The 27,951-nt window shown below is 41.4% G+C and overlaps 3 protein-coding genes across 11 annotated transcripts; 1 reads left to right on the forward strand and 2 right to left on the reverse strand.

The window, feature by feature from the left end:
* Positions 1 to 273: 273 nt before the first annotated feature.
* cwf19l1 (CWF19 like cell cycle control factor 1) lies at positions 274 to 6,718 on the reverse strand. Of its 2 annotated transcripts, none has more exons than XM_044021795.1 (14): positions 6,611 to 6,718; positions 4,698 to 4,782; positions 4,373 to 4,457; positions 3,904 to 4,005; positions 3,607 to 3,821; positions 3,416 to 3,531; positions 3,239 to 3,323; positions 2,577 to 2,729; positions 2,336 to 2,477; positions 1,877 to 1,956; positions 1,582 to 1,791; positions 1,383 to 1,502; positions 1,211 to 1,308; positions 274 to 908 (listed from the first exon to the last, which is right to left on the reverse strand). In XM_044021795.1, exons 8-14 carry the CDS (start codon positions 2,700 to 2,702, stop codon positions 764 to 766), a joined length of 921 nt encoding a protein of 306 aa, XP_043877730.1. In that variant the 5' UTR covers positions 2,703 to 2,729; positions 3,239 to 3,323; positions 3,416 to 3,531; positions 3,607 to 3,821; positions 3,904 to 4,005; positions 4,373 to 4,457; positions 4,698 to 4,782; positions 6,611 to 6,718; the 3' UTR covers positions 274 to 763. The 2 variants fall into 2 exon arrangements, with proteins under 2 accessions (XP_043877730.1, XP_043877729.1); XM_044021794.1 differs by lacking the exon at positions 6,611 to 6,718 and adding an exon at positions 5,541 to 5,671.
* Positions 6,624 to 16,402, forward strand: dmtf1 (cyclin D binding myb-like transcription factor 1). 3 transcript variants are annotated; one of them, XM_044021791.1, is made up of 17 exons: positions 6,624 to 6,715; positions 8,311 to 8,432; positions 8,564 to 8,659; positions 9,200 to 9,285; positions 9,421 to 9,532; positions 9,658 to 9,734; positions 9,814 to 9,971; positions 10,060 to 10,092; positions 10,179 to 10,288; positions 11,353 to 11,581; positions 11,968 to 12,119; positions 12,226 to 12,417; positions 13,149 to 13,234; positions 13,327 to 13,485; positions 15,256 to 15,465; positions 15,582 to 15,687; positions 15,990 to 16,402. In XM_044021791.1, exons 2-17 carry the CDS (start codon positions 8,321 to 8,323, stop codon positions 16,022 to 16,024), a joined length of 1,953 nt encoding a protein of 650 aa, XP_043877726.1. In that variant the 5' UTR covers positions 6,624 to 6,715; positions 8,311 to 8,320; the 3' UTR covers positions 16,025 to 16,402. The 3 variants fall into 3 exon arrangements, with proteins under 3 accessions (XP_043877726.1, XP_043877725.1, XP_043877728.1); XM_044021790.1 differs by having other exon boundaries at positions 6,624 to 6,711; XM_044021793.1 differs by lacking the exon at positions 6,624 to 6,715 and adding an exon at positions 6,734 to 6,936.
* Positions 16,403 to 19,711: 3,309 nt separating this feature from the next.
* tmem243b (transmembrane protein 243, mitochondrial b) lies at positions 19,712 to 27,901 on the reverse strand. 6 transcript variants are annotated; one of them, XM_044022004.1, is made up of 5 exons: positions 27,769 to 27,901; positions 22,769 to 23,059; positions 21,893 to 21,943; positions 21,228 to 21,332; positions 19,712 to 20,915 (listed from the first exon to the last, which is right to left on the reverse strand). In XM_044022004.1, the coding sequence occupies exons 2-5, from the start codon at positions 22,844 to 22,846 to the stop codon at positions 20,796 to 20,798; spliced, it is 354 nt and encodes a 117-aa protein (XP_043877939.1). In that variant the 5' UTR covers positions 22,847 to 23,059; positions 27,769 to 27,901; the 3' UTR covers positions 19,712 to 20,795. The 6 variants fall into 6 exon arrangements, with proteins under 6 accessions (XP_043877939.1, XP_043877934.1, XP_043877940.1 ...); XM_044021999.1 differs by lacking the exon at positions 27,769 to 27,901 and adding an exon at positions 26,598 to 26,836; XM_044022005.1 differs by lacking the exon at positions 27,769 to 27,901 and adding an exon at positions 26,626 to 26,720.
* Positions 27,902 to 27,951: the final 50 nt, after the last annotated feature.

Below are 27,951 nucleotides of genomic sequence, written 5' to 3' on the forward strand. Positions count from 1 at the left end.
ACCTGAAGACGGACGCTCAGTTGAGTAAATCCTGAACTAACTTGTTTCCTGTCGGGCTGAGTTTATGCAGCTGCCTGCCATCGTGTGGCGAAGGAAGGTACTGCATGAAAACAAACAAATCACTGAGATGACTCATTACTCCCGAGTCATACAAAAGTTCATTTTGAACCAAATTCAAAATGGCTTTTGTTCGTCCTGAACTTTGGAAAAAAGTTCGCTCCATCCGCGTAAAAACACTGAGCAATGAAAGAGTGAAAATAATCCAACACTGGAAACAAAATAAGAGTTTAATAATCGTAGTTCATTGACAAAACAAACACATTTTTAAAAAACAAGAGCACAAGTTCATAGAAAAGTTTGTTTGGGTCAAAAATCCAGAGCAGAGCTTTTATTGTGAAGGAATTTACAAAAAAGGGGGGAAAAAAAAAAGGTTCATCTTCCTGCTCGCAGAAAACAAACTTTTCTATTTACTTTGAATTTCAGTTCAACTTTAGCGATAAACGAGACTTAAAAACAAACTCGCTTCTAAACTAAACGATTTCTAATTGTACGTAAAATAACTGACGTGTTTAGACAAATCGACGACATAAAAACCACCACCGGGGGCAGCGCTAACTGAAGCGCTTTCCTCGTAAAAACGGAAATTCCGGCCTGCGAGTAAAACGGGAACGTGTGTGTGTGTGTGTGTGTGTGTGTTCAGACCCTCAACAACACGCGTGACTTTCCAGGTTAAAGTTCTGGGCGTCGTCGATCGTTCACGTGTTTATTCGTCTAAGGCGAAGTCGAACGGCTGAAACTGGTCCCGGATCAGTTTGCAGTTCTCCTCCTCCTCCTCGCGGCTCTGTTTGCACTCCTTCCAGTCGGCCCGGGTCGGGATGTTCAGCACGGCCTCACTCGCCAGAACCTCCCTGTGACGTGAAACATAATAAAAATGTACAATATCTTTTGAACAGGGATTGCAAGAAACCACTATAAACTCTAGAGGTCGCTATTGTTAGCCGTTAGCACCTATTATTCGCAGTGGACCTGCTCGTGAACCGTTAGCCATCAGCGTGACGCAGAGGAAAAAATAAAACCGTCACAATTCTCAGGCAGGTTCAGTTTTTAATGAGGTTTAATGACAGGTGAGTTAGTTCGCGATTATAGATAGATTGTTGGTTTGTTTTTTCTTAAATTTACCCATAATCCAACAGTGACTGTTGGTGTTTACCTTCCAAACTGCAGAGGAAACTGTTTCCTGATGCGATAGAAGAGTTTTTCCCCGGAGTCCAACTCCACGTAGAAGTACGGTGTCCCTGGAGGAGCAATCTGAACACACACACACACGGATCAGTATATATGCGTGTGTGTGTGTGTGTGTGTGTGTGTGTGTGTGTGCACACCTGTTTGAGGTCAGTGTGTTCTGGGATCTCCATCAGCTCCATCTGCTGCTCCTCAGCCTGGACCATGAACGCCTCCTTGATGTCGTCTGTGGTGCAGCGGCTCAGTGGCACCGGGACGACCTTTGACCCGGGAACAATGTCACAAGGTCAAAGGTGGTTTTCAGAGTTTCTAGGTTTACACTTGTGTGTGTGTGTGTACCTGTAGCTGCAGGTGCTGGCTGCGGTAGTTCCTCTCAAACACCACACAGCGCTCTCCTCTGCTCTTGTAGAAGCTCCTCACCGCACACTTGAACTTCTCCATCTCCTCGACGACCTCTGAACTCAGCTCCACCACAGACTGGTGGTGACCGATGGGCAGCACGAGCAGGTGATGCGACGTCAGTCCACCTTTGGCCAGAGCCAGGTACCACTGTCACAGGACACGACGATAACACATGGATAACGCAGCTCTACAGCGCCACCTGTCCGGTGTGCATCAATGATGGTGAACTCACGTGTGACCCGATGCTGATGACCAGATGTTTCTCCACCTGAGGACTCGCCAAACAGAACCAGCACGGTCCAGAGGGCTGCGCTACACGCAATTAAACACAGAAGAAGAACTGTTAAAAACAAACCATCTACAGCTCCTTTAAGAGCATTTTTTAAATCACTGTAACAATGTTCATTTGCAACGTTGCTACCAGAAATGAACCTTAAGGGTTTATTTAAAGGGTTTATTATGAAATCACAGTCTGACTTAAAGTCACGTCATGAACAACACGTTTCCTCTGTTGTTGTTTTTCCCCTCAAAATGAAGCCGAATTCTCCGTTTGCACTTCCTGTTTGCGGCGTTTCCATGGTTACACAGGAAACTACAACTGGATCACCGCGACAATGAAGAACGCGTTAAAACGCAAACTTTTTAAATGGGGTTCTGTGGCGTCTCTCTTTCGCCAGATCTTTGGACTCACGGTGGCGACGCGGCTGTTTGCTGTGCTGCTCTCGTCCCGGTCCGTCTCCGTCTGGATGTCGTCTCCTGCCGCGGCCTCTGGGGGCGCCGCCGCCGCCGCCTTGATTATTACCCAGGTCAAAGAAGAACTGGCGGACCGGCTCCTGGACAGGCGACAGGACGTTCAGAGGGTCAGAAAAAACAGACTTAAACTTCAAATATTTGAAAACATTTTTTAAAAAAAGGAGAGAAATGGCGTGAACCTCGTCCTCGGTGGAGGTGAAGCTTGTCTTCGTGGCGTCCGTCTTGTCTTTGGTGGAGCGTCTGTAAGGGTTTTCTGTAACGTCCTGCGGCTGCTTCACCAGCTCTGAGGGATCCATGGACTTCATGGGGACGATGTTGAAGGCGTACAAGTACTACACATGTACACATACAGTATATATATATGTATCAGTAAATCTATGCCGAATTATCCTTCAGCAGGTCACGTGTCCACTGAGCCGGAGTATGAACACATAACTCTCACTCTGTCACCGTGACGCTGAAGACAAGCTTAAAATGTGAGAAATGCAAAGCAGGTTTGGTGGCGTCAGGAAAAAAAGAACAGGAAATAAACAGTAAGTGACTTCCTGTTTTAATAAAAATGTGGTTTTAACAAAAGTTAAATCTGAGCTAATCTGACTTTAATCCCATCAAAAACATGAATTACGAGCGGTTTATTCATTGAAGGAGTTGGAAATGAATGGGTGAGACATAATGTGTTCATCTCACAGATGAAACACTGAATTTGTCACATTTAAAGACGTCTTTGTCTCGAGTAGTTACACATGTCAACCAGCAGGTGGTGCACAACACTGTTAAACAAAATATAGTGATTTGTTTTTGTGTTAATCACTCACACACACACACACACACACACACACACCTTCTTCTTGGCGGGGTTGTTGACGGTTGCCAGGGCGATGAAGCGGCTGACGTGCTGAGCGTTTTCCTGGAGAACGACATGGTTCCTGAGGACGGGAACAAACGGAGCGGAACATCGTGAATCATCCCTCCAAACAAAAGAAGATTCAGTTGCATGTTTCAGCGTGCGTGTTCTCGCCTGTACGGCAGCCTCTCGTAGTGAGCGCCCTCCAGTGCAGCAAAGTGGTATCGCGGCTTCAGCTTGTCAGCGAGGTTGGCGATGGAGCCGCTCCCGCACGACTTCGTGTTCACGTCCTGCAACAGAAACACGGTCAAATTTCACGCCGTGTGAAAAGCGGGAATTGCGTCGCCTGTGTACTTGTGCGTTACCGTGTTGTTGCCGTAGAGCCACACCCCCCTGGGCCACTGCGACGTCAGCAGGACATCCACCCCTCGGAACTTGGCGTTGTTGGTCAGCGACTCCACCAGAGCCGACAGATCTTTGGCCGTGAAGCAGTGAGATGGCGCCGGCTCCTGCGAGGCCTCGCGGCCGCTGACGTACGCGATCTGCAGCCCCGACACGCCGGTGAACACGCCGCGGCGCCCTGAAACACACAGACAGTCGTCAACAACGCAAACTTTAACATACTGACGTGTGTATATGCGACGTTAACGGCAGAGTTTCACCCAGATACGTGATGTTTTCAGCCAGCTCGCAGCCGTCGGCGCCGGGGAAGTTCTTCACTGTCTCCTGACTCGCTGCTCCCAGGATGTAGGTGTGGATGGGAACTGGGCACACGCACGCGCACACAGACACACACACACACACACACACAGAGTAAACTGTAAACAAGTCGTTTGTGTATAAAGAACGGAGCACAGGGAAATGTCTGGAGCATCCAGGCGAGGGGGCGGGACTATATTGCGTTCCATTTGTCGTCGGAACGCGGGAATTTCCCTGATTTATTTCACAGTAAAGAACGGTTTCATTTTGTGCAAAACAAACATTATTTGAAGCTTTCTTTCTGTCGTGTTTTTTCATAAACACATTTTAACATCAGCCAGGTTTTCTAGGATTGTGGGTAATTTTTTACAGTCTGATCTGTGTACGACAGCGCCCTCCTGTGGCCTCGTCTACACGTTCATTAAGTCGTACCTTTCTTGGCTCCGCTCCTGTACTGCTGCCACTCGGCCTCGGCCTCCGGCGACGTCCCGAAAAACTCTCCAACGCACAACAGCAGCTGTGACAAAACAACACAATGTTATCACTGGACTTTGACTCATTCATTCATTTAAAATCACTTTATTTAAATATAACGATAAATATCTTCCTTTTGGATTCTCCTTTATTATCCGTTTTGTTTTTAAACAAAAACAAGTAATTAAAAACACATGGGAACAGATTTTTTTGGGTAACAAAAAAAAAATTAATTTTCTCTCACTAATTTAATCACACAGACATTTCAGAATAACAGTCTCACGTCAAACTGTCCCGTCTTCTTCTGGATGGTCTGAACTCGATTGAAAAGAGCATTTAACTTCCCTTCCACGTCTCCACACGCCAGACTGAGGGGAGAGGAAAAAAACACACGTTAGTGCTTTAAACTGTCAATACTGTACCACGTGACACGAGCAACGCAAATGTCGTCTAATCATCTAAAAATCTATTATAATAATAATCCTTTAAAGACGATTTACAGTAATGATGTGAAAACAGATGTAAAATCGGATTATTTCATATATTATGTGGTGTGAAATGTGATTGATCAGCTCAGTGTTTTCTCCGAAATATTATTTTCCACATTTATTAATCTGGTCATTTTCTCGAATGATCAGTTCATCAATTAATCAATCACTGCGGTTCTAGATGTATGCCGAATTTTTCAGCCAACATTATTCATACTTTCAACGCTTCAGCAACACGTATATTTATGATTTAAACACGTGTAGATGGTAACTCGTCCTTAAATTAGAAAAACATTGAACGGGGTTTGGTGATCGTCGTTGCTTTTTGTGTTGATGATAAAGTTGGATCAGTTTTGCCAACACACACACACGCAGACGCAGACGCAGACACACACACACACGCAGACAGACAGACACACACACGCAGACAGACAGACACACGTACATTCGCTTGCATGAGTTAAGAAAAGCGCTGTTTCTGTCTATCTAATGTTGATGAAAAGCTTTCCGGCGTGTGTTTTAACGCTCACTGATGAAGAAAAACCAAAATAAAAACCGTCACACGTTCAAAAACACCGAAGCTGAATATGGTGTGAGGTAATTAAAGCAGAGGTTGGTGATTATTGAATATAACTCACACTCTCACTGGTTGTTCGCCCATGATTCGGTCGAAACTCAAGTCGAATGTTTTGTTAAAAATGTGTCGTTTAGATTTGTGTGCAGTTCGAAAATTCCGTGCGTCACCGATTCTTGTCCGGCAGAAAAGACAAGCGGAACCAATGCTGGCTTAACAGATAACGCATCGTGTACTGATATAAAAAAAACCTTTTTTTTTCAAATCAAAATAATTTTTTAAAAATATTTTTCCATGTTTTACATGGTTTATATATGTGTCTATTTTGTCTAAATGAAGTAAAGGCAAATAAAATAACACGGCGATGTTGTTGCCCGGACCGATTTTGAGGGCTGAAACAGTGGTTGCCAGGTCTGAGGCTTACACGTAAACTGAGTATTTGATGTATATCACAACACTGGAGTTTAGCGATAAAAAACATTACAAACAAGGCAATCAGAGATGGCACACTTCACCCCATTCACGCAACAAGCCTCTGGTGGCCTCTGCTGGTCATATTGACAAGTGCAAGAACAAACAAACAAACAGACAGACACACAGAGTCACCAAAAACAGTATGTCACTCCCACTCCATGGGTTGAAGTGATAATTCACAAAACATTACAATGTGTACACTTTGTGTGAAACCTTTCAAATGAGGGTACTGAAATAATAAAAACGGATTAATAACAAAATACATTTTAAGTTGTTTAATTTAAGACTCATTTGTGTTAAGGACAGGTTATATGTTTGTTTGTTTGTTTGTTTTACCTGAGTATTAGGGCCACATGTAAAAAGATTTTTTGAAAGAAAGGTAAATTATTATTATTATTTTTAAATAAAACAGCATGGATTCTATTTTAACCTCAGAATCCTGACTTTTTCTTTAATCTTGGAATTCTGCCTTTAATCTCAGAATTCATGATGTTTAATTTATTTTTACATGTGGCCCTAATACTCGGTTAAAACAAACAAACAAACTGTAAAATGAGAACACGGTAAATAAATTAAATAAAAGCATTAGTAAAATAAAATATTATGTTTGTTTGTACACAGAACACGTACTACTATGTTTTCCCAGATAGTCCGCCTTACCTGGCAACCCAAAGCCGGGCCCTCGAATGGCCGCCGACCCTCCATCCTGGCACTTTAGCTTCATCCTGGTAACTGGCAAGTCCCCGGACCAAAAACAGGAAGTAAGTACGTGAATCAAAAGTAAAATTTCAGTTTCTGTTCGGTGGTGGCAGTGGAGGAAGCTCAGAGCGGGGAGAAATTAGCGCAAAAATGAGAAAATAAAGCTACAGAAGAGCGTAAAAAAGCTCCCACACAGACGCCACAAGCTTCAGCTTGTCCACTGACGAACATGGCGCCCGCGGACACTTTTCTCTCATTTAGCAGCAGTAGCTCGCTGGATGCTAACGGTTAGCAGGGTGCTCAGAGCTTCACTTACAGCGACTCCCCTGTTTGTTAAAACCACACGAAATCATACGACAGTGATAAATACACAGTTAACTTAAACAAAGTGACGTTTTTGTAGCTTTTAACCAGTTTACGCGCTGAATCCCCGCTGTTTGCTTTAGCGTAGGTGATGGTTGTGCTGAATGAGACCTTGATACGAAACTCCCTTTGAAAAAAGGCCAACTTTGCACATTTTGGTCTGTTGCTCAGCCACTTTTACACAAATATTTTCTAATTGAACCAACACCATTTGTATAGGCTTCAGACTAACGTTCGGCATGCATACATTTGTCCACTAAACACGACACACTTTTATAATCTCTTTACTTAATAAAAGTTTGAGTCACAGTCGTAAGCACATGTTGGGGGCAAAGAGTTATGTTGACGTTGTTTTGAAAGGGATTCTGCTGGAATAAGGCTTTAAATTAAGTTTTCTTCTTACGAAAATACATTTAGTATCTTATAAGTTAATATTCTTAGCATATAACAACGGTTAAGGTTAAGCTCTGTAACTTATGGAACATTTATCCAAGAAACTATGACGGTATTCTCTTCCAATTTAAATAAAAACATGTATTAAAATGTGAAAAAAAATTATCATTAATTTAAAGGTCAACCACCTCACATAAATCACACATTTATTCTCTTCCCTTGGTAGGAGAAAATTGACATAAACAAAATAGTTTCTCATTATTTTTGAGCTTTTACACATTAATAGACCTATAATTTCAGGTTTAATGTTTATGTTAACTTAACTGTCAGTAAAATTAAAAGATGCAGAGAGTATTTAGTTTATCAGATGATTACTTGTAAAAAATAATAATCTGCAACTATTTTTATAATCAATTGCTAATTTCTTTCTGTATTTAGCTTCTTCACTGACAGTTGAATATGATTTATTTTATTTAATACATAAAATAAATGATCTGTGACTTAAAATGTGATTTAATACAGTTTTAGTTTTCTTTTAATACACTTACAGTATATTGATCTGCATTGGATTTGAAAATGAAATTACTGTTGAATGTTTCTATAATTATTGTTTTTAAACTAATTACAGCTCCATTATATGGTTTTTAAAAAATCATTTTGTGATTATTTTTGACTTGTATTGTGATTGTATTGTGATTCAGACTCGGTGCCACTATCATATTTTGATTTTTAGGGTAATGTGACATTGTTTTGGAGCTTGTCAACAACACAGCAAATGTATGAAGAACGAGGGAGATTAAAAGTGCAGGGATTATTAATTGATTGAGAGAAGATTGATGGCCGACAGATTCTGTGTTGAGTGGATGAATGAATTAATGAATGAATGAATTGATGGTGTTTTTCAGCAGGTGCAGGATGAGTTCAGGTGCAGACGAGGACGAGGAGACCGCAGCGTTAGAAACGGTCAAGTCTGTCACGCTCACGCAGGACAGTGATGGAAGCATCATCCTGCACTGTCCTCACAATGGTGGGACGACACACACACACACACACACTTTTATTTCCTTAAAAATGAAGCAAAATCTGTCTGGAATTAGTAGAAATGAATATTTTGATTGAAGTCTTTCTCTGTGTGTGTGTGTGTGTGTGTGTGTGTAGATGAAGACTCGGAGCCTCTTGAGAAGAAGCTCCGCCTCTCTACGGACGAACAGGACGACTCGGACACACCTCAGTTCTCTGTGGTCACTTTACCCAGTAAGACACACACACACTAATCCTAACCACAATTCAAATCTTAGTCCTAAACTTAACCAGAAATGAGGTGTTTATGATAGAAAAAAATGGTCCTCAAGAGGTAACAAATACAACACACACACATACGCTACTAAATAATCAAATTATGTGTTTTCTTGTTTTTTTTTAAATTATTAAAACCAGTTTCAGTGATTTTTCTTTGCTCCGTGTGACAAAGAAATTTTGGACATTTTGAGAAACATCATTTCCAGAGTTTGATCGACATTTTTAATCATTTTACGAAAAATATAATCCAAAGATTAATCAACTATGAATATAGTTATATTTGTTTATTTTATGACCTGTTTTGGCCAACATGCAGTACCACCACAGGCCAACAGGGGGGCCCAGCTCAGACTTTGGGAATCACTGTTTCCACGCACACACACACGATATTGACAATTTGTGTTTTAAATAAGGTTTTAAACACATAACGTTTATCTTATGGACAAGAATAAATAAACTTAAAGTTAAATTTAGTCAAACTTTCTTTGTCTTCAGTGTCAGAGAACGACGAAGGCTTCGAGGTGACGATGACGGCGACAGCAGGGGGCGATCTCTCCGAAGAGGGCGTGGCCCAGATACAGGTGAGTCTTGTTGTCCCCGCCTCCAACTCACATCCCTGTGTGTAAGTGAACGTGACAAAGAAGTGTCTGAAAGCTGCATTCTCATGAGTCACCATGAGGGGGCGACTCCCTGTGTGTGTGTGTGTGTGTGTGCAGATTCTGCAGGAGGACGAGGACTCACTGTCGCCCAGTCAGAAGACAGAGGTGTCCCCTGTCAGTCAGGCCTGGTTCACCACCAAAGAAGACAAAGACACGCTGGCTAATAAAGGTACAGTACGTGGATTATGAGAGGATGAGATTATCACTGATACGACTTGTTACCTCACCACCAGGGGGCAGCAGGTGTGTTTTTGTCTGACTTTGTGTGTGTGATTATTCATTTGAATGTTTCAGGTCATAAGTGGAAGCAGGGAATGTGGTCTAAAGAGGAGATCGATGTTCTGATGAGCAACATCGACCGATACGTCAAGGTACGTCTGTGAGTGTGTGTGTTTCACTGTGTGTGTGTGTGTTTCACTGTGTGTGTGTTTCACTGTGTGTGTGTTTCAGGAGCGAGGCATCGAGGATCCGGCTGAAATAATCTTTGAAATGTCCAAAGAGGAGAGAAAGGACTTTTATCGCTCGGTGGCGTTGGGTTTAAACCGGCCGCTGTTCGCCGTGTACAGACGCGTCCTGAGAATGTACGACAACCGCAACCATGTCGGCAAGTGAGTCTGCGAACAAGACGTGAACGACGTGAAAACAAACACAGTTTCCTGTGAGTGGATTTTCATCTGTTTATTTCTGTCTCTTCAGGTACACGCCTGAGGAAATAGAGAAGCTGAAATCGTGAGTGAAAACAAACAACAACAATAACGTTATATAAAGTGTTTTTTAGTTTGTTGTTTACATCGTTTTTTTTGTTTGTTTGTCAGGTTGCGACAGAAACACGGGAACGACTGGGCGACGATCGGAGCGGCTCTGGGTCGCAGCGCGTCTTCTGTTAAAGACCGATGTCGACTCATGAAGGACACCTGCAACACAGGTGTGTGTCCAGCAGTCCTCACGGAGACCAAAACCTGGTCCTAATGAGGCAGAACGTCATTTCTGAGAAACAAATTAAATTAACTGAAATTTGAATTGTGGTTAAGTTTAGGTTTGGGTTAGTTATTAACTGGTTATGGTCAAGTTTAGTGATAAGACTTTGTTTATTCTGGTTAAATGAATGGAAGTCACGAATGGAGTCCTGACAAGAGTAGCTGCACAAACGTGTGTGTGTTCTGGTCCTCTTAACTTAACTTAACTTAAGGGCTTTTTTAAGGGTTAAGACCTGGTTCTAGTGTTAGGTTTAGTTTAGGTTAGGTTTGGTGTGTGTGTGTTTTTGTATTTGTTGCCTCTTTAGGACACCTTCTGTCATAAATACTGACTTTGTGGAGACCAAAACCTGGTCCTAATGAGGCAGAACCTCATTTCTGAGGAACTGGTTAAGTTTAGGACAAAGATTTGAATTGTGGTCAGGGTTAAGGTTAGTGTTGGTCATTAACTGATTATGGTTAAGGATAGTGGTCATTTAAAACTGTGATTCTCAGAGTCTGGTCTCTGCCTCCTCCTAGTGGCCTGTGATGATACTGCAGGTCGGCTGCAGGTGTTTCATCCTTAGTTTTGTCCTTAAGCTTCTAATAAAGTGTAGAATGTCGATAATTATTTGATGTTAGTTAAACTTAGGGCTGCAACTAATCTTTATTCTCATAAGTGATTCGACTGAGTGGATTATTTATCGTTGTTTGGTTCGTAAACTGTCATAAAATGTTGAAAAATGTTTGTCAAACCCTGGAAATGACGATTTCTTTGTTATATGTTGCAAAGAAACCAGAAAATATTCACATTTAAGAAACTGAACAATCACAGAAACTGGTTTTAATTTTTTTTTTTTAAATCACTAAAACTGATTCATCATCAGTTATCAAAATCCTGAGAATAGTCAACAACTTGATATTAAGTAAATAATGTTTAAGATTTAATAAATAACACTTAAACACTTGGTAAATTATTTTGAAATCTAAAACCCTCCTGTTTTTATTTATAATCTGAATTAAAACTGGACTGCAGGTAAATGGAGTGAGGAGGAGGAGCGACGTCTGGCCGAGGTTGTGTACGAGATGGCGGGCGTGACTCCGGGGTCGGCCGTCACGGGAGGCGTGTCCTGGGCGTCGGTCGCCGACCAGGTGCGCACACGCTCAGAGAAGCAGTGCCGCTCAAAATGGCTGAACTACCTGAACTGGAAACAGAGCGGCGGAACGGAGTGGACGAAGGAGGACGACCTGAACCTCGTACGCAGGTGTGATGTTGTTGTTGTTGTGACTCAAACTGATGTTTGTAAACCGCTCACTCTCCCACACCAAACCCTATAGAGAAAATCAGTGATTTTAACATCACAGCACACAGGAGTTGTTGACCCACTGCTGCCTCCATCACTAACTTCATATGTCATATTTTGTTAATTTGGCTTTTAAAATCCTTCGTTGACATATACCTCAGTGTCACAAAGTGACCACACGAGGCAGCAGTACACCAGCAGCTCCTGTGTCCCCATGAGCTAAAATCACTGATTTTCTCTATGGACTCTGGTGTGAGAGAGTGACTAAATGTTTGTTTAACAGTGAGATAAAGACGTGAACATATTATAGATAGAAGTGATAGAGAAGTGTAAACGGTGCGTTGAAGGATTTCCGAGCTGGAGGTGGAGGACGAGAACGAGATCAGGTGGGAAGATCTGGCCGGAGGGTGGAGCAGCGTCCGCTCGCCGCAGTGGCTGCGATCCAAGTGGTGGAGCATCAAGAGACAAGTGGCCAATCACAAGGACATCCCCTTTATTGGTACACACACACACACAGACACATACATGCACACATGCACACGCACAGGAGGCTGATTATTCAAATGTCACATGAAACAAAAACATGACACGTGTGTTTGTGTCAGTTCTGCTGAAAGGCCTCCAGGAGGTGATGGTGTCCCAGCAGACAGGATCTGGACCGGGAAGCCCCTCCTCTTCCTCCTCGCTCCAGATCCGCCTCACCCGATTGGAGGATAGCAGCGGCAGTAGCCCCGCCCCCAGCTCTGTGGCGGCGCTGCAGATCCCCGTCCAGATCCCTCTGCAGATCACACACCTGGGTGAGACTCGGTGTCGTTTTCTTTTGTGTTGTCATGGTTTGTTTTTGTGCTGTCACATTTGTGCTGTGTTATGTTTGTGTTGTGTTTTTGGGTTGTATGTGTTTGTGCTGTTTTTTTGGGTTGTATGTGTTTGTGCTGTGTCATGGTTGTGTTGTGTTTTTGTGCTGTGTTTTGGGTTGTGTGTTTGTTCTGTGTCATGTTTGTGTTGTGTTTTTGTGCTGTGTCATGTTTGTGTTGTGTTTTTGGGTTATATGTTTTTTTGTGCTGTGTCATGTTTGTGTTGTGTGTTTTTGTGCTGTGTCATGTTTGTGATGTAAATGTATTGTCAACTATTTTAATTGACTAATTGGTGTGTGTGTGTTTTTAATAATTAAAGTGTGTAATAGTTAGTGACATCTCTAATTATCTTGTTCCACATCACAAAATGGCTGCCCCATTGTACAAGACCCTTGCTGGAAGTACATTCTTATTCTAAGGCGACGAAAACCAACTAACTTTGTTTTACAGTGTTGTTACACTTTCACAAACATACTGTGTCAGTGATATATTTGATTTCTGCCAGTAAGTTTACAAACTGGACCTTAAAAACAAGTTTCTGTGATTTTTCAGCTTCTTTAATTTGAATATTTTCTGGTTTCTTTGCTCCATGAAACAAAGAAATCATGAAAACGGAATCATTTTGGTTTGATCTGGCATGTGTGTGTGTGTGTGTGCGTGTGTGCACGCCACAGCCTCAGACTCTTCAGCAGCATCAGTCAGTGACAGTGAGACTATCACTCTGAACACAGGAGCTCTACAGACATTTGAGATCCTCCCTGTGAGTTTCACTACACACACACACACTTACCATAACCATAACCGGTTACTGACTAACCCTAAACCTTAACCGTCTCTTCCTCCTCCTCTCAGTCCTTCCACCTCCAGCCCACCGGCACCCCGGGAACCTACTACCTCCAGACGACGTCCAATCAGGGCCTTCCGCTCAGTTTGTCCGGGAACAGCACGGTAACCTTGACGACGGGCTCCTCGCCGTCGCCACACGAACACATCATCCTTCACAGCCTGTCGGTCAGTTTCACTCACGGCTAAAGTTTGTAAATCTGCAGGTTCACGTGTGTGTGATGTCGCGTTACTGCCCTCTGCTGGATTTAATGATCCATAATCTAGACTGAAGTTAAAATCAAAATATTAAAGGGGACATATTATGCAAAATCAACTTTTTAACCATTTCAATACTTATATTTGGGACTCTGGAGGCCCTATCAGTCGCCAAAGTGTGGAAAAAGAATGCTCAGTCATGTTTTTCGTGGTCCCCCTTAGTGTAAGTATAGGCGATAAAACACTCCATGTTGAATTCCCTGCGCTTATGACGGCAGCATGCGCATTTCACCACGAATGTTACCGCCCCACCAGTAAGTTTACCTCGCGAGCTCCACCTTGGCTCCACCTTGTCCCTGCGAGAGTGCACGCGAGGGAGGAAGAGCGGTATTATGTCAACGCGGAGGGACAAGTGTGCTGTTGGAGGCTGCACAGTGGAGCACAGTGTTTTACAGAGGATTTTATATATGAAGCTAATGTGCCGGATAAAGTCAGCAAACGTGTGTTTGTGTGTTCGCACCACTTCGCATCAGACTGCGGCCAGCGGTTGCCGTATTTAGTCAGGGGACGTATTTCACCGACGTACAAACACACACATTGTTAAGAAAAGGTCACATAGAGCTCATAACTGACCATTCTGACACGTCCTAATTAAACATATTTGTTCAGTACGTCCTCCATGACCGGAGCACAGACTCAGTCTGATACAATCACATAAAGTTTATGCAGCTCGCCGCTGACGATCAGCGGTGGCGATCAGCGGTCCTGCACTCTCTGTGAAAATCAGTTAGGGGCATAGGGACAGCTGTATCAGACCGGTGACTGTGCTCCGGAGACCTCGCCGCTGGCGATCAGCGAGCTGCCTAAACTGTCGCTGTATGTGTGAGTGCCGTCACAGGAACAGACCTCCGACACATGGATACTTAGGTACAGCACCGGAGCACCGGAGCTGGTCAGCGGTGGCGATCAGCGGTGGCGAGGTCTCCGGAGCACAGTCACCGGTCTGATACAGTAACATACAGCAGCAGTTTATTCAGCTCGCCGCGTGCCGCTGGCGATCAGCGGTACCGATCGGTGGTGCTGTTCCCAAGTGTTTTTAACTGATTTACAGTTGGACAGTGTTCGGCTCGATCCTTATGTAGGACGTCTCTTCCTGTGACGGCACTCTCGATGTTTTCTGCGCATGCTGCCATGTTGATATTGTCAGAGAACTAGTGGAGGGAGGGACAGACGAATAGAGCTGTAAATCGCTGTAAAGAGGACAAATCAGAAACCCCCTGGAAGAAGTGGGTGTGTGTTTGCCTGTGTCTCATTTGCATATAAAGGGACCATGCACGAAAACCGAGCGTTCTGAAAGGGGCGGGTTTAGCAGGGTTATTGAACTACTATTATGCTTCATCCTTATGGTATTTTGACCAAAGCATGTCACTAACATGTTCATTAGGACACCAGGGAACTATTTTAATGGGGGAAATAGGGTATAATATGTCCACTTTAAATAAAAAAAAATCTGTCTTTTAAAATCGTAGTTGTGGTATTATGTGAGGTTATACTTACTCTCCCACACTTTTCACAAACTTCAGTTTCCTGTTGGAAAAGTCTGTCTGACAATGAGATAAAGACGTGAAACATGTTCTTAAAGATATTGTAGACTTAAGCTCTTAAATCTTTGTCAACCACACTTCAAAAAAATTACGACCTGTCCCTTTAACGGAGCCCTGGTCACGTGACTCTCCTTAGACGGACGGCTTCTGCTCCAGCGACGGCGTCATCATCCAGACAGTCAGCTCCGACTCCGCCTCCTCTGACCCCCTCGGCCAGTCGCAGCTGGTCGTAGAGGCGGAGGGGCGGGGCCAGGAAGACCACCTGGATGCCACAAGTCTCCTGGAGAGTTCAGAGACCATTGTCACGGAAACGCAGGAGCCAATAACGGATGGATTCACTGACAAGGTACAAACATGGACCATGACACTTCCTGTCCAGTTTATTAGGAACACCTGCGATCTGTAATCTAAATACTAACACAAACACATGTTAACATGACTGCGTGTGTGTGTGTGTTACAGGAGATGAGCGCCCCCTCTGACGAGAGTCCAGTGGTGCATTCTGGAATAACATCTGGTGGCACTGTGTTGATTGTGTCTCCTCCCAACATCAGCAGCACACTGACAGGTAACACACACACACACGTTACTTTGTGATTTTGGCTTTGTTCAGATTTACCTGAGTGACACAAAGTGACCACACGAGGCAGCAGTAGACCAGCAGCTCCTGTGTCCGCGTGAGATAAAATCACTGATTTCCTCTATGGGCTTTGGTGTGGGAGAGCGAGTGGTTTACAATTAAGTGAGTCTTTTGTTCAGAGGCTGAAATCTGTTTTTCCTTGTGTCCGATTTGGACGCCATGTTTACCTCCTTGTCTCATGCTGGTTCTCAGCAGCAGGGGGCGCTCACTTGTTCCTTCTCTGTCCTCAGATCCAATCCTGGAGAACCAGGAAGTCTCCGACTGAGCTGGACCTTCATCATCATGGCAGGTAACAATTTAATGGACTTAAGGAAGAGGTGGAGCCTGGTGACTGTCATCAGTCTGTGAGTTGAGTCCAGACTCAAACCTCTTTTTTTGACTGAATCAGTGAGGCTTCAGGTGTTTGAGGTTTCAAAATAAAAGCCCTGGATGAAATGTGAACGCAGCCACTCGCTGCTGCAGACGTTCGCTCTCATGGCGTCAGAGACTTTAACGACTGTGATGGACGTAAATGTGGGCGTGTCCGTCGTGTCTGAGCTGACGGAACCTTTTTTTAAAAAAAAAAAACAAAACACAGAGGGAAGATTGTGCAGCTCGTTGAATCACGATTAAATAAATCATGTCCGCTGCGACACATTTTTAATCTGTTGTTTTTTTTTCTACATTTAAGCAACTTTTACACATGCTCTGAAGTCTGAAACTGTTAAAAAAAAGCTGTGCGTGTGAACGCAAACCTCTGCCTGTCAAATTTATGAGTAATCTCTGCGTGAATCCATGTGTGAATGTGGCCGGGCTACCGTAATGACAAGTGTATGAGCGCAATACTCGATTTCTCTGCCTTCCAGTATCCATCCATCCATCTTCTACCTCCACATGAAGGTCACGCGGGGGGCACTGTGTCAATCTCAGCTGACATAGGGTGAAAGGCAGAGTCACACCCTAGACAGATCGCCAGTCCATGGTTTTCCAATTTTCCAGATATTGCAAACGGTCCAAGAGTTTAGGTAATGAGAAGTACGTGTGCCAAATCCTGACTGTGACAACACAGAAGGGGTTAAATTAAAGGGGGACGGGAGTGGCTCGATCCAGACTCCGCCTCCTTCACAGGCTGCGCTTGTTATCGTTGCAAAGTTACAACTTGCACGCTGTAGTGCGCAATTTCTAAAGCAACAAATGCATTCTCCCTTCTCTAAGCAATCATGGTCCAACATATGGTGTGTTCCATTTCTAGTCGTAAGTCAGAATTTGTGAGGTGAGACACTCCCCTCCCCCCCCGAATTTGGGCTTCTGACGTGGGATGAATTCTAAGATGGCTGCCACTCATACTAACGCTGCTACTTTTACCTTTAAATCACACTTCTGTCGCAGTTCTTCTTCTTCTCCTTAGTTCTTGATGCTACGATGTTTGTGTGCACATAAAAATACCACGTAAAAATGTTTTTATTGACTGCGAACAAGAGCTAGCCTGAGATACTTTGCAGGCTTCCATAGCAAAATCCCAGGATTCATTGTTTGCCAGAGACGAACATCAAGGTAAACACAACCAAGCTGATTTCCTGCTGCGAGCAACAACAAAGAAATCTGCCGGAAAAGTCTGAACTCAAATTTCAAAAAGAACTTTATTTTTTTTTTACAAAGAATGAAGTCGAAGCAGAGTCAAAGAGGCGTTCAGGTTACACTTTAATTTATTCCATAAAATATTTAAATAAAACGTTGTGGCTTTGATGATCGTGAAGTCGTGGAAGAGTCTTTGTCTCTGAGATTTTTTTTACAAACATTTACTGACGATTAGGTGTAAACAAAGACGTTGAGAGCTACGAATAAATGAATTATTTTTCTTTTTAATGGTCGTCAAAAACAACAATGGCGACGATGAGTGCTGCGTTTTTAAAAGTAAGAAATCAGTGTTGCGCTGTTGGTTTTTGGTCATTTTGACAAAGACAAATTGAAGTGCTTACAGTACGACGTGTTTTTGAAAACGCTGCTACAAATAAACACGTTTTTCCGTGATCTGTTTTTTGTATGTTAGCGTAAAAAAGTAAAAATAACGTTTATTCTCTGGATTCTGCAATACTTTTGCTCCTTCCGAACTCAGAAATCGGACTTAACCTGTAGCGACAGTCAACATTAAACACGTTGCAGAATTATACTTTGATTGTTAGCTAGCAGAGTGGAGGTCAAAACACTAGCGCCACCAAATTTAATTTGAGTTGTCTTCCGATACATAAAAACTAACCGTGGCTGTACGTCGTTTTTGTGCTTGTAAAGTTATGCTAACATGATAGTATTTCAACATGGCACTTGTTTAGCATTATGTTAGCATACTAGCAATTAGCTCAATTAGCTTTCAATGTGACTCAATAAATCCTTTGAGTTAGCGATACTTTTGTACGGTAATTCCGAAATATTCCGACTCAGATTTAGTCAGCAAAGGTTTACACTTGTCATAGCTAATTGCATAGCGGAAATGACTCAGTGACCAGATCATGGAGTAACGTATGGAATACAGACGTAAACAATTTAACATAGTGAACGTTAAATTACACTAACAATTCTTTTCATTAAAAAAAATGCGACATCGGAAGCTCCGATGAGATTTGGATGATTCTGGATTGACAGATTAACAGTGCAAATATTAGACCACAAACACGGTTGTTTTTGTAAAACTACATGGAAAACATTCTTCTTTTTTACTGGTGCTACACCTGACCTGTGTGCGTGTGTGTGTGTATTTGGTTGTAGACAGCGGAGGAATTCAGCCACACTTAGTGCAAGAATTGGCAGTCAGAGTCATTTCAATCTAATTTAAAAGATAAAATGATCCTCTTATCTTAGACGTGATTTGGAGAATGAATTAAATCAAAGCGTGAAATTCGGACAAAGTGGAAAGAAAAACATGAAAGTGTGTTTGCTGTGACGTGATGCCCCGCCCCCTCTGCTCTGCGTGTTTACAGGCTCAGTAACATTCATAATGCTTAAAGCTTTGTTTTTAATGTCAATTACCAAGTATTTTCAGGCTGCAACTTATTATTATTATTATTATTATTACTAATAATAATAAACTAAATATTTAGGCCATAAAATGTTGATCAGTGTTTTCCAAACCTTCAGTTTGAATGATTTCTTTGTTTTATGGAACAAAGAAACTAGAGAAAGATTTAAGAAGCTGAAAAAAAAAAATCACACACACTTAAACTGAACAAATTGATTATCAAATCAAAAAGGTGACGATTAATTTAGTTATTGATTGGTCTTTGCAGCCCTCATGAATATTCATCTAACAGCTAAAAGTTTGATTTGTGCTCCTGCACTTTTTAACTCTTTCTCCTTTTACTCTTTTAAAGGCTTCTTTGCAGTGTAGGCAGTAACTATTAATTATTTATAAGATACATTGGTCCATGAAATGGTAAAAAAAAATACCTTTAAATTTGTGTAAATTTAAGGTGAAAAATCTGAGAATTTCCACCTAAACCAGACAAATTTGTTACACTGAATTATCAAAATAGGTGACAATTTAGTAATCGATCAAAAAGCGATGAGTGTTTGCAGCCCTCAAGTGAAATCGTGGTGACTCTCAAGGATCAATTTTTGGTCCCACGCCTTTTTTTTTGCAGTAGAGCGACAACTATCAATTATTTTCATGTTTCATAATATGTCGATGTTGCTTATTTTCTCTTTTTTTGGTCCATAAAATGTCTGAAAAAACAACAGATTATTATGTTAATTGCCAGCTTTTTTTGATAATTTATTAAAAATTCTTAAATCGATGCAGCCCTATTTTTTTAACCAGTGCTAGAGTAGTTATTTTTCCACTAAAGGGAATGTGTGTAACAGCCAATAGGAGGCGCTCAGTCCCTCTTTGGACTGTCCTATGATTAGTCACAAACAACAGGGTCTGGAGGAGGAGCAGCAGATGAAAAGTTAATATGGAATTATTGATCAACCACAGATATAAATCGCCTACGCCAGCTTTAATCGTCTGAACAGGAGTTTGGAAGCTGTTTCATAAAGATTTTGTTGTTGGAAAAAAAACAAATACTTAAACAAGAACATGAGTTTTACTACATTTGAGGCCTGCAGTGTTGTTTAAGAATGTAAATACACTTAACCAGTTTTTATAGAACAAAGACAATCATGTAAAAGAACAATAACAAGAGGAAAAGAGCAGGTTTTTCCTTCAAAGTGATAGATCAGGGTTTTTTATAAAGTGTGGATGTATGAAAGAATTAACACAAGGAAAATCTGATTTTAGCCATTTAACAAAGGACTAACTGAATTAAATCCACATCGGCTTAAGTCTGCGACATCTGAAGAACATGTTCACGTCTATCTCACTGTTAGATGTTTGTAAAACACTCGCTCTCCCACACCAGATAAGTGATTTTAGCTCGCAAGGACACAGGAGTGGCTGGTCTACTGCTGCCTCTTGTGGTCAGTTTGTGTCACTGAGGTAAATCTGAACAAAGGTTTTCTAACACTGAATTCACACAAATAACACATGTGAACTTAGTGACGGAGGCAGCAGTGTATCAACAACTGTGTGCTGTGATGTTAAAATTGATGATTTTCTCTATGGGGTTTGGTGTGGGAGAGCGAGTGGTTCAACAGTGGATCTTACTATAGAAAAAGCAGTGAACATATTCTTAAAATATTGTAGACTTAGGCTGACGTAGATTGTGTGTCATTTCCGAATGCAACCACACTTGGAAAAACCCCGGGGCTGATCATTTCTCCATCATATTTCACTGTCTGAGGACGACGTTTATGTGAATTAGCTCGTAAACACACCTGTTCATCTCCGGCAGATCTCATGTCTCAGGCAGATTTATGGCGTCGTACAGTACGTCACATGACCTCCACACTCCAGTGAAGTCATGCGTTTTCATCTCACTGTGACCGTTAAAGTCTCTGTTTTTTCTTCTTCTCTGGTGCAGTGGGACGTTCCTTCAAGTCTTTTTATTGTTTGTATTTTTGGTCAAACTTCATTAGTCCTTCCACTTGACGGCTGTGTCTTCCCTTCTTCCTTGCTCTGGCGTTCACCTGACGTCGTGGAAGTAGAGGTTGGCACAGAGACACAGCAGCACGATGGACGCCAGCATGTAGTAGATCAGGTTCCTGAATTTGGGCTCCAGATCGCCCTGACGGTACCAGAATATCTGAGGGAGAGAGAGAGAAAAGGCCGCCGCGACCACGCGTTAGTGACAATAACGTCAACAAGAACATTTCTGTCAATCACGATGATATTGTATCCTGATTTAAATATAGCGACGATATCGCACCCTGACTTGAATATCCTGATGATAACGCAATGATATCGTGTCATGACTTAAATATTGCGATGATATCATATCTTGACTTAAATATAGCGTCAATGTCGTATCCGGACTGACTTTCACGCAGTAAAGCGTGATAAACACGCATTGAATGAATCCTGACAGAAGCTCAGAGTGTGTGCGTGTGTGTGTTACCAGCACTATGGTGGATCCACACGTTAACAGGATACACACGGCAAAGAAGACGTTGAGGGGTCGTGGAGGCAGTGAGGGAAACACAAACGACCCGATCACGGTTACCTAGGAAACAAACAGAGATGGAGAAACGATCATTTATTAAAATTAAAATGCGATCTTCGGAAATTTCCTGCTCTGGTTTCTGAGGGAAAAAAAAACAAAAAAATCTCCTGACGCTCGTAAAAACTGCTCTGTTCTCATTCCAGGAAGTGGAAGTCAGGAAATGAAAGTAAACAGGAAGAAGTGCTGGGTCACTGTTCTGTTCTCCAAGGTCTCCATAGTTTTTTTGTTTTTTTGAAATAGATTAAAATATAAAAATGTGGCATCAGTGGCAGTTTCTGGTTTAATTTGAGAAAACAAAGGCGTGTTTTCAGTGAAGCTAATGAGCTCGTCAATGATTCCTAATCAGATTTAGGGAGGTTTCTAATCCGATTAAGGAGGTTTATGAGTTTACTGAACATCTGTGACGGAGATGAGTCAAACTTCATTTCAAAATAAATGCATCATATTTAACCAAGTTATGACAGGAGGACATTTTTTTTTAATGTAAAAAAAATAAGCAAAAGAATAAACAGATAAAGTGGAAGAATTTGTGATTTAATAAAAACAAACTGGGAACTTACAAGAACAACCAAAGAGGTGAATCCTCCCACTGCCAGGTTAATGAACCGATCCTGCGACAAAAACACACATTTGTTAGTTTTACACTTTCTATAAATCAACATCAAACACACATTTAAATTTCCTTCAGACCGCTAACGTCGCAGATTAAAAGGAAGAATTCAGGTTTTCTTAATTTTCTTAGCCATAAAACCTATGTGTGTTTAAGTCTATGATATCTTAAGAACATGTTCACGTCTTTATCTCACTGTGAGACAGACTTTTCCAACAGGAAACTGAAGTTTGTAAACCACTCACTCTCCCACACCAGTGATTTTAGCTTGCGGGGACACAAGAGCTGCTGGTCTACTGCTGCCTCGTGTGGTCTTTTTGTGTCAATAAAGTGTATCCAAATGTAGGATTTTAAAAACCGAAGTGACAAAATAAGACATTTGAACTTAGTGATGGAGGCAGCAGTGGATCAACAACTCCTGTGTGCTGTGATGTTAAAATCACATTTTCTCTATGGGGTTTGGTGTGGGAGAGTGAGTGGTTTACAAAGAGACACAAACTTCAGTTTCACTGTTAGAAAATGGTGGTTTAGTGTCAAGAAAAAGCACTGACCATATTGTTAAGATATCGTAGACTTGCTGAGCTTTTTGCAGAGTGGCTGTATTTCCTCGCGTCCCCCACTAGTGGCCATATTTTCAGTAAGTGATCGGCTGGTTTCTCCGAGGAAAAGGTAAAAACTAAGCTCCACATTGTCTGCATCTCAAACAGCTACACTTTTAAAAGGACATACAAAGAGACATTTCCTCAGACTTCATATTTCAGCTGTAAAAGTGAATGATGAGGCCCGCGAGTCTCTTATGTCCTCTCCTACACAAAGACACCCGTACCCGAGCAGACGTCTCCCCAAACAGCGGCCTGTTGTCCAGGCCGCTGGTCCCGTACGTCCTGCTGTTGAAGTCGTCCATCGTCGCTTCCGCAGACGCACACTCCGCACCGACCGACAATGGCCCCTCAGCAGCGCCGTCTCCTGGACACGCCGAGCCGGTGCCGCATGCTAGCTGGCCCCCTCCCTCCAGCTGCCTCGCTCCGCTCGACGGCGTCAGTGTCCACGGCGCGACGGGGACATCGTGGAGGACGGACTGCTGCTCAGGTACGCTGATGATGACGACGACGTTCACCTGCGAGTCAAAAAAATGGGAAACTACGGTGAGCTTCAAAAAAAAGAGAAGATTATAATCCCGGTAATTTGAAATTCAGCTTTGCCTTTTCTTGCTTCACTTCCTCATTTTTTAAGCTGTGATAACAAAAGCAGTCGCTTCCATCTCAGAGAGAAACGCTGCTGATGACGAGAGATTAGAAAAAATGAAAAGAGGAAGTTACAAATCAGAGTGAAATGTGGTTTTCTACACCGACGAATCTGTGATTCACAGTCAGAGAGGACGAGCGTGGTTTCACGTTGTCTGAAGCTCACGACGAGTTTCAGGCTCCAGGTTTTTAAAAATACAAGCATTGCAGCTTCTTTCTAAACACATTTACTGCAGTGTAACAAGAAAAACAGAGCGAAATTGTAATCAGGAACTCAACCACCCCCGTGTGACGTCCTGCAGACACTGTGTGGTTGTAGCCACTGTAGCACGACTTCACGTTAGCTCCTCCCACTAACCTGAAGCTGCTGCCGACTAAATATATAAATATCGTGCGTTTCCAAAAGTTTCTGTCGCCACATGAGAAAATCACATTGTGTAAACATTGTTATGAGCGTGGAGCAAATGGAATTCTGAAAGATTTGTGTCAATATTTCCAAACAAAAATTAACCACTAAATCTAAAACATACAAATTTCAAATAAAATTTGGATTTAATCGTTCAAAAATGTTGTATTTTATTTGTTGTAAAGTACACTTTTTGTTTGCAACGATCAGTTTCTTTTTCTCCGACTGTTTTTGCGTTTTTGCTCTGTGGTTTTTTGTTTGTGATTCTGACCATGGGCGTTTCCCCCACAGACATCCGACAAAATAATTGTAAGTAACGCAATTTTGTCACAGTTCCAGACAGACAGCGACTATGACTCCGTGTCTACAGTACTTCCGTTCTGTTGAGCTGTCGCGCCAAACCTCAGTAGCCAATCAGCAGGCAGCTTCCTAAGCCCCGCCCCATGGTCAGAATCGCAAAGAACAAGCGAGGGAAGGAGCGCAGACGCAAACGGGTCGGAGCAAACAAAATTTCGATCATTGTAAACAAAAAGTGAATTTTAAATAAATAAATACAATATTTTTGAACGATTAAATCCATATTTTTTATTTTCAATTTGTGTATTGTGAATTTTTGGTTAATTTTGGTTCAAGTGTTGTATGAAAATATTGACACAAATCTAATTCCATATGGTCTGAGACTAAACAAGTCTACAAGTCTGTGCAAAAAGAGAAAAACTTAAACTAGAAAATACAATAAAATAGAGGATTTGGAGAACTGTAACAGTCCTAGTATTAAACTTACATAATGACGCTGAAGATTTTCCTGTGACAAACAGGTGGTGCTGCGTTATTTTTGCCGTTTAACAAGCAACAAAGCGAATCATGCAGTCACACTCGTGCAGACGCAATATTTCTGACATACAATCCAAGTTTCACATGTCTTTCACACCTTTTAACAACGTCACCATAACAAAAAACAATAACGTCTCTTTATCCAAATCTTCTCCAAGCACAGACGATAACTTTCCCGGGACAACAACCAAAAAAAGTTTCTGCATAAGATTAAAAAGAGTTTACTTCTCTGACGCGACGACGTCTTCGTGCAGAGTGAAAGCGTTTCTTCCTTCTGTTGCAGCAGAGGAAACAAGAGCCTCGCTCTCAGCGGAAAACACTCTCTCTCTCACACACACACACACACACTGAGTTTAAAAAAAAGAAAAGAAAAAAATGGAAAAACAAGCGCTTGATTATGAACTCTCATAAACCTGACCTAAAGCTAACATTCCTCCACAGCCTTGTGATTCACTAAGGCCTCTTAAAACAGAGAAGCTCGGATCAGAGTCTAAATGACCCTCTGTCTGCAGCGGGTAATTATTTTTATCAGCACATTACTGTGTTTATTGATTTATTCATGTTAACTATTTTTTTATTGATCATCAATTCATCGGTAGTTTACTTTAAAAAAGTAACTGAATTATCAAAATAGTAAAATTGATACTAGGGCTACAGAGATGAATCAATGTATTGGCATAAACTAATGACTGTTACCTACTTTGATCATTAAATCGTGTTTGAGTGATTTTCTTTTAATAATTAGAACCAGTTTCTTAAATGTGAATATTTTCTGGTTCGAAATCATTCAAACAGATTTTTATTTGGTGACATTTCAGAACTATTTTTTGGACCAACAACAAATCGATTATGCAGGGGGATGATCAGCTGAGCTGATCAAATGATAATAACAACTACAAAAAAAACTAGTATTTAAAAATGATAAAATCTGACATATTTCACTCTCATTTTCCCAGAAGAACAAGTGTTAAAACAGTTAAACACACACACAGGATCATGTGGTTTATTTAAAAGGTGAAACTGTATCACGCTTCCTCTGCTCCTCCCTCCATTCATTCATTCATTCATTCCTGGAGGTGCAGTGACAGTCAGTACTGAGCACCAGTAGGAAAAACCCCACTGAACTCTGCAGCTTTTTAACATTAATAATTCATATGAGTCATATGAGCGAATGAATCAGCCGATCGACACATGAAGATGGACTGACACAATGATAAATAAAATGTTAATATTTGTTTAACAATAAAACACAGAAGATGATATAACAATCATTTAAAAACAGGAAAAGATTCCCAATCCAGCCTTGAACGCTCTGTAAAAACCCGTTTCTATGATTTTTCAGCTTCTAAAATGTGAATATTTTCTGGTTTCTTCTAATTGCAGCCCTAAGTTATTCCACATTAATCTATTATACTAATCCATTTATCCTAAACGATAATTATTTTTTAAACCGATATCATTTACAGTATCTAAAAATCTGAATTCAATCTGAAACCATGGATCCAAAGTAATCAATCCAAAATCAATCCATCTTTAAATTGGTCTTAAAATTTATTATTATTTTTTTAATATATCAAGTAATTTAAGACACATGCGACTTTTGTTTTAGCTCACAATATTTAATCAATTGTTATTGACATGAAAGTTAAGCTTAGTTTCATTTTTACAAATCAGTGTCAACAAACATAAATAAAGACAAATACAGTCATAATTTACTGTTGGTGATATATACATATATACACATATATGACGGTAAATTAACGTGAAGAGTCAGCGTCGACAAAACTCACTTTAATCTCAGTTTGAGATAAAAATCTGACCAAACCACAACATGACAGTGACAGTTTGGCGTGTTAGCCGCAGATTAGCATCAGGCTAACGATAAACACCTTTAACTTTTACCACAAACAGCTCGTTACCTGGAGCTAAAACTCAGCCCGACCAACCACTGTGTCACGGTACGATAATGTAACACAACTTAAAATTTTAACCCGTCATTATTAATATTCAAAACGGCCCGTGTGAAAAGCGTTTTGATGTTGTTATATTTCACGTTAGCTAACCCAAATGTAGAGCAGGTTGACGGGGCTAACGGGGCTAAGCTAACCGTCAGCCCAGCTACACAACAATTACCTAAACATAGTTAGTTAACTAGCGGCTAACCAGGTTACCTCGCTCCGTATTGGGCCTCACACTTGCCTCAAGGTTCCCGCGGCGACTCCAGTGGAAACATAACTTGAGAAAAGCCGAGCAGCCGCGTCCCAAGTTGAGGGGAATAAGCCCGATAGCTTCACTTCAGGTTGTTTAGTAATTAGCTGTGAGCCGAACGCGGCACCGCGCGGCTAACCGTGGCTAGCGATACTATTGCACTGACGCGGCTCGCCAAACCCCATGACGAATCCAAGCAATTTAAGTGCGCGTAGCAGTTTTACACTAGTAAAGTCCGTTAGTTCAAGTAGGAAGCTGCAATTTACAATCATACAAATATAAAATAGCACATCGGGTAGGGCAATGTTTTATTATAGCTCAATGTTAAGCCCAGCAAGCCGTTAAAGGAAACTTCAGGAGTAACCGGGACAAGCTGCGTTCACTGACGCTGCTCGCCAAACCACATGAAGAATCCAAGCAATTTAAGTGCGCGTATCAGTTTATACTAGTAAAGATTTTTAGGAAGCTACAACATACAGTCATACAAATATAACTTATCACATCGGGTAGGTTAATGATTAAATATATAGCAACATTAAGCCTATCAAACCGTTAAAATTAAGTATCCATCAAGTACTTCTTAAACCACTTAGGACGCTTTAACAAAAAAAATAAATAAAAAAATCCATTGTTTTTAATAAAGCACAACTTTAAACCGGTTTAGTGAGGTTTACTCACGGTCACACACTTTGCCAAACCCTATTTAGAATTTAATTTACTGTGCAAACTCATTTATTAAGTTTATTACTCATGTAAATGATATTGTTTATGTATTTGTTTTGTTTGTTAGTCAATAGTAACGCATACTCGATTAGATGGCTTATTGTTAACCCAATAAGCTTCACAAAGTTTATTAAATTGTCCAAAAAAATTAATGGAGTAGCTAATACAGACTCTGAAACCTGCAGTATATTCTGATATATTAGTATAGCTTCAGTCAGTGACAGCAATTTCCCATAAATATGAAATATATTAAAGATAGTTGTTGTTTTTAGCTGAAAAGTTGAATTTAATCCAAGTTCAAGCAGTTTGTCTAAAGGTTGGTGCAAGAAAACTAGACTGAAGATTAAACACAAAGAGCTCATTAATATCAACACTTGACAAACATCCAAACTTATACTGATGTTTACTTACCTGACTTTTAGTCGCAGGTCCAACGCAGTTTCTCAGCTTTGCGTTTAATCAGAATAAAAGTCCCAACAACAGAAAATGTAGGCCACGTTCCACATTATGATCTGCGTCTCTGTCTGATGTCAACTCACTGACTCTGAAATGACGGTTTACTCAGGTAAAGCAGAACTAACGTCTTACATCAGC

Source organism: Solea senegalensis, linkage group LG3, assembly GCF_019176455.1.
Source record: "Solea senegalensis isolate Sse05_10M linkage group LG3, IFAPA_SoseM_1, whole genome shotgun sequence".
In the NCBI taxonomy this organism is placed as follows: domain Eukaryota; kingdom Metazoa; phylum Chordata; class Actinopteri; order Pleuronectiformes; family Soleidae; genus Solea; species Solea senegalensis.

Excerpts from the sequence above, each read along its gene's own strand:
- tmem243b (XM_044022004.1), bottom strand. The coding sequence starts at position 22,846 with ATGGACGACTTCAACAGCAGGACGTACGGGACCAGCGGCCTGGACAAC. Across the intron at positions 21,944-22,768 it reads TTGGGGAGACGTCTGCTCGG|GATCGGTTCATTAACCTGGC; the intron begins GTACGGGTGTCT and ends TTTTTGTCGCAG. Across the intron at positions 21,333-21,892 it reads TCACCTCTTTGGTTGTTCTT|GTAACCGTGATCGGGTCGTT; the intron begins GTAAGTTCCCAG and ends TTTGTTTCCTAG.
- cwf19l1 (XM_044021794.1), bottom strand. The coding sequence starts at position 5,563 with ATGGGCGAACAACCAGTGAGAGT. Across the intron at positions 4,783-5,540 it reads GGCGAACAACCAGTGAGAGT|TCTGGCGTGTGGAGACGTGG; the intron begins GTGAGTTATATT and ends CTCTCCCCTCAG. Across the intron at positions 4,006-4,372 it reads CAGGAGCGGAGCCAAGAAAG|TTCCCATCCACACCTACATC; the intron begins GTACGACTTAAT and ends GCGTGTGCCCAG.
- dmtf1 (XM_044021791.1), top strand. The coding sequence starts at position 8,321 with ATGAGTTCAGGTGCAGACGAGGACGAGGAGACCGCAGCGTTAGAAACG. Across the intron at positions 9,533-9,657 it reads AGACACGCTGGCTAATAAAG|GTCATAAGTGGAAGCAGGGA; the intron begins GTACAGTACGTG and ends TGAATGTTTCAG. Across the intron at positions 9,735-9,813 it reads ACATCGACCGATACGTCAAG|GAGCGAGGCATCGAGGATCC; the intron begins GTACGTCTGTGA and ends TGTGTGTTTCAG.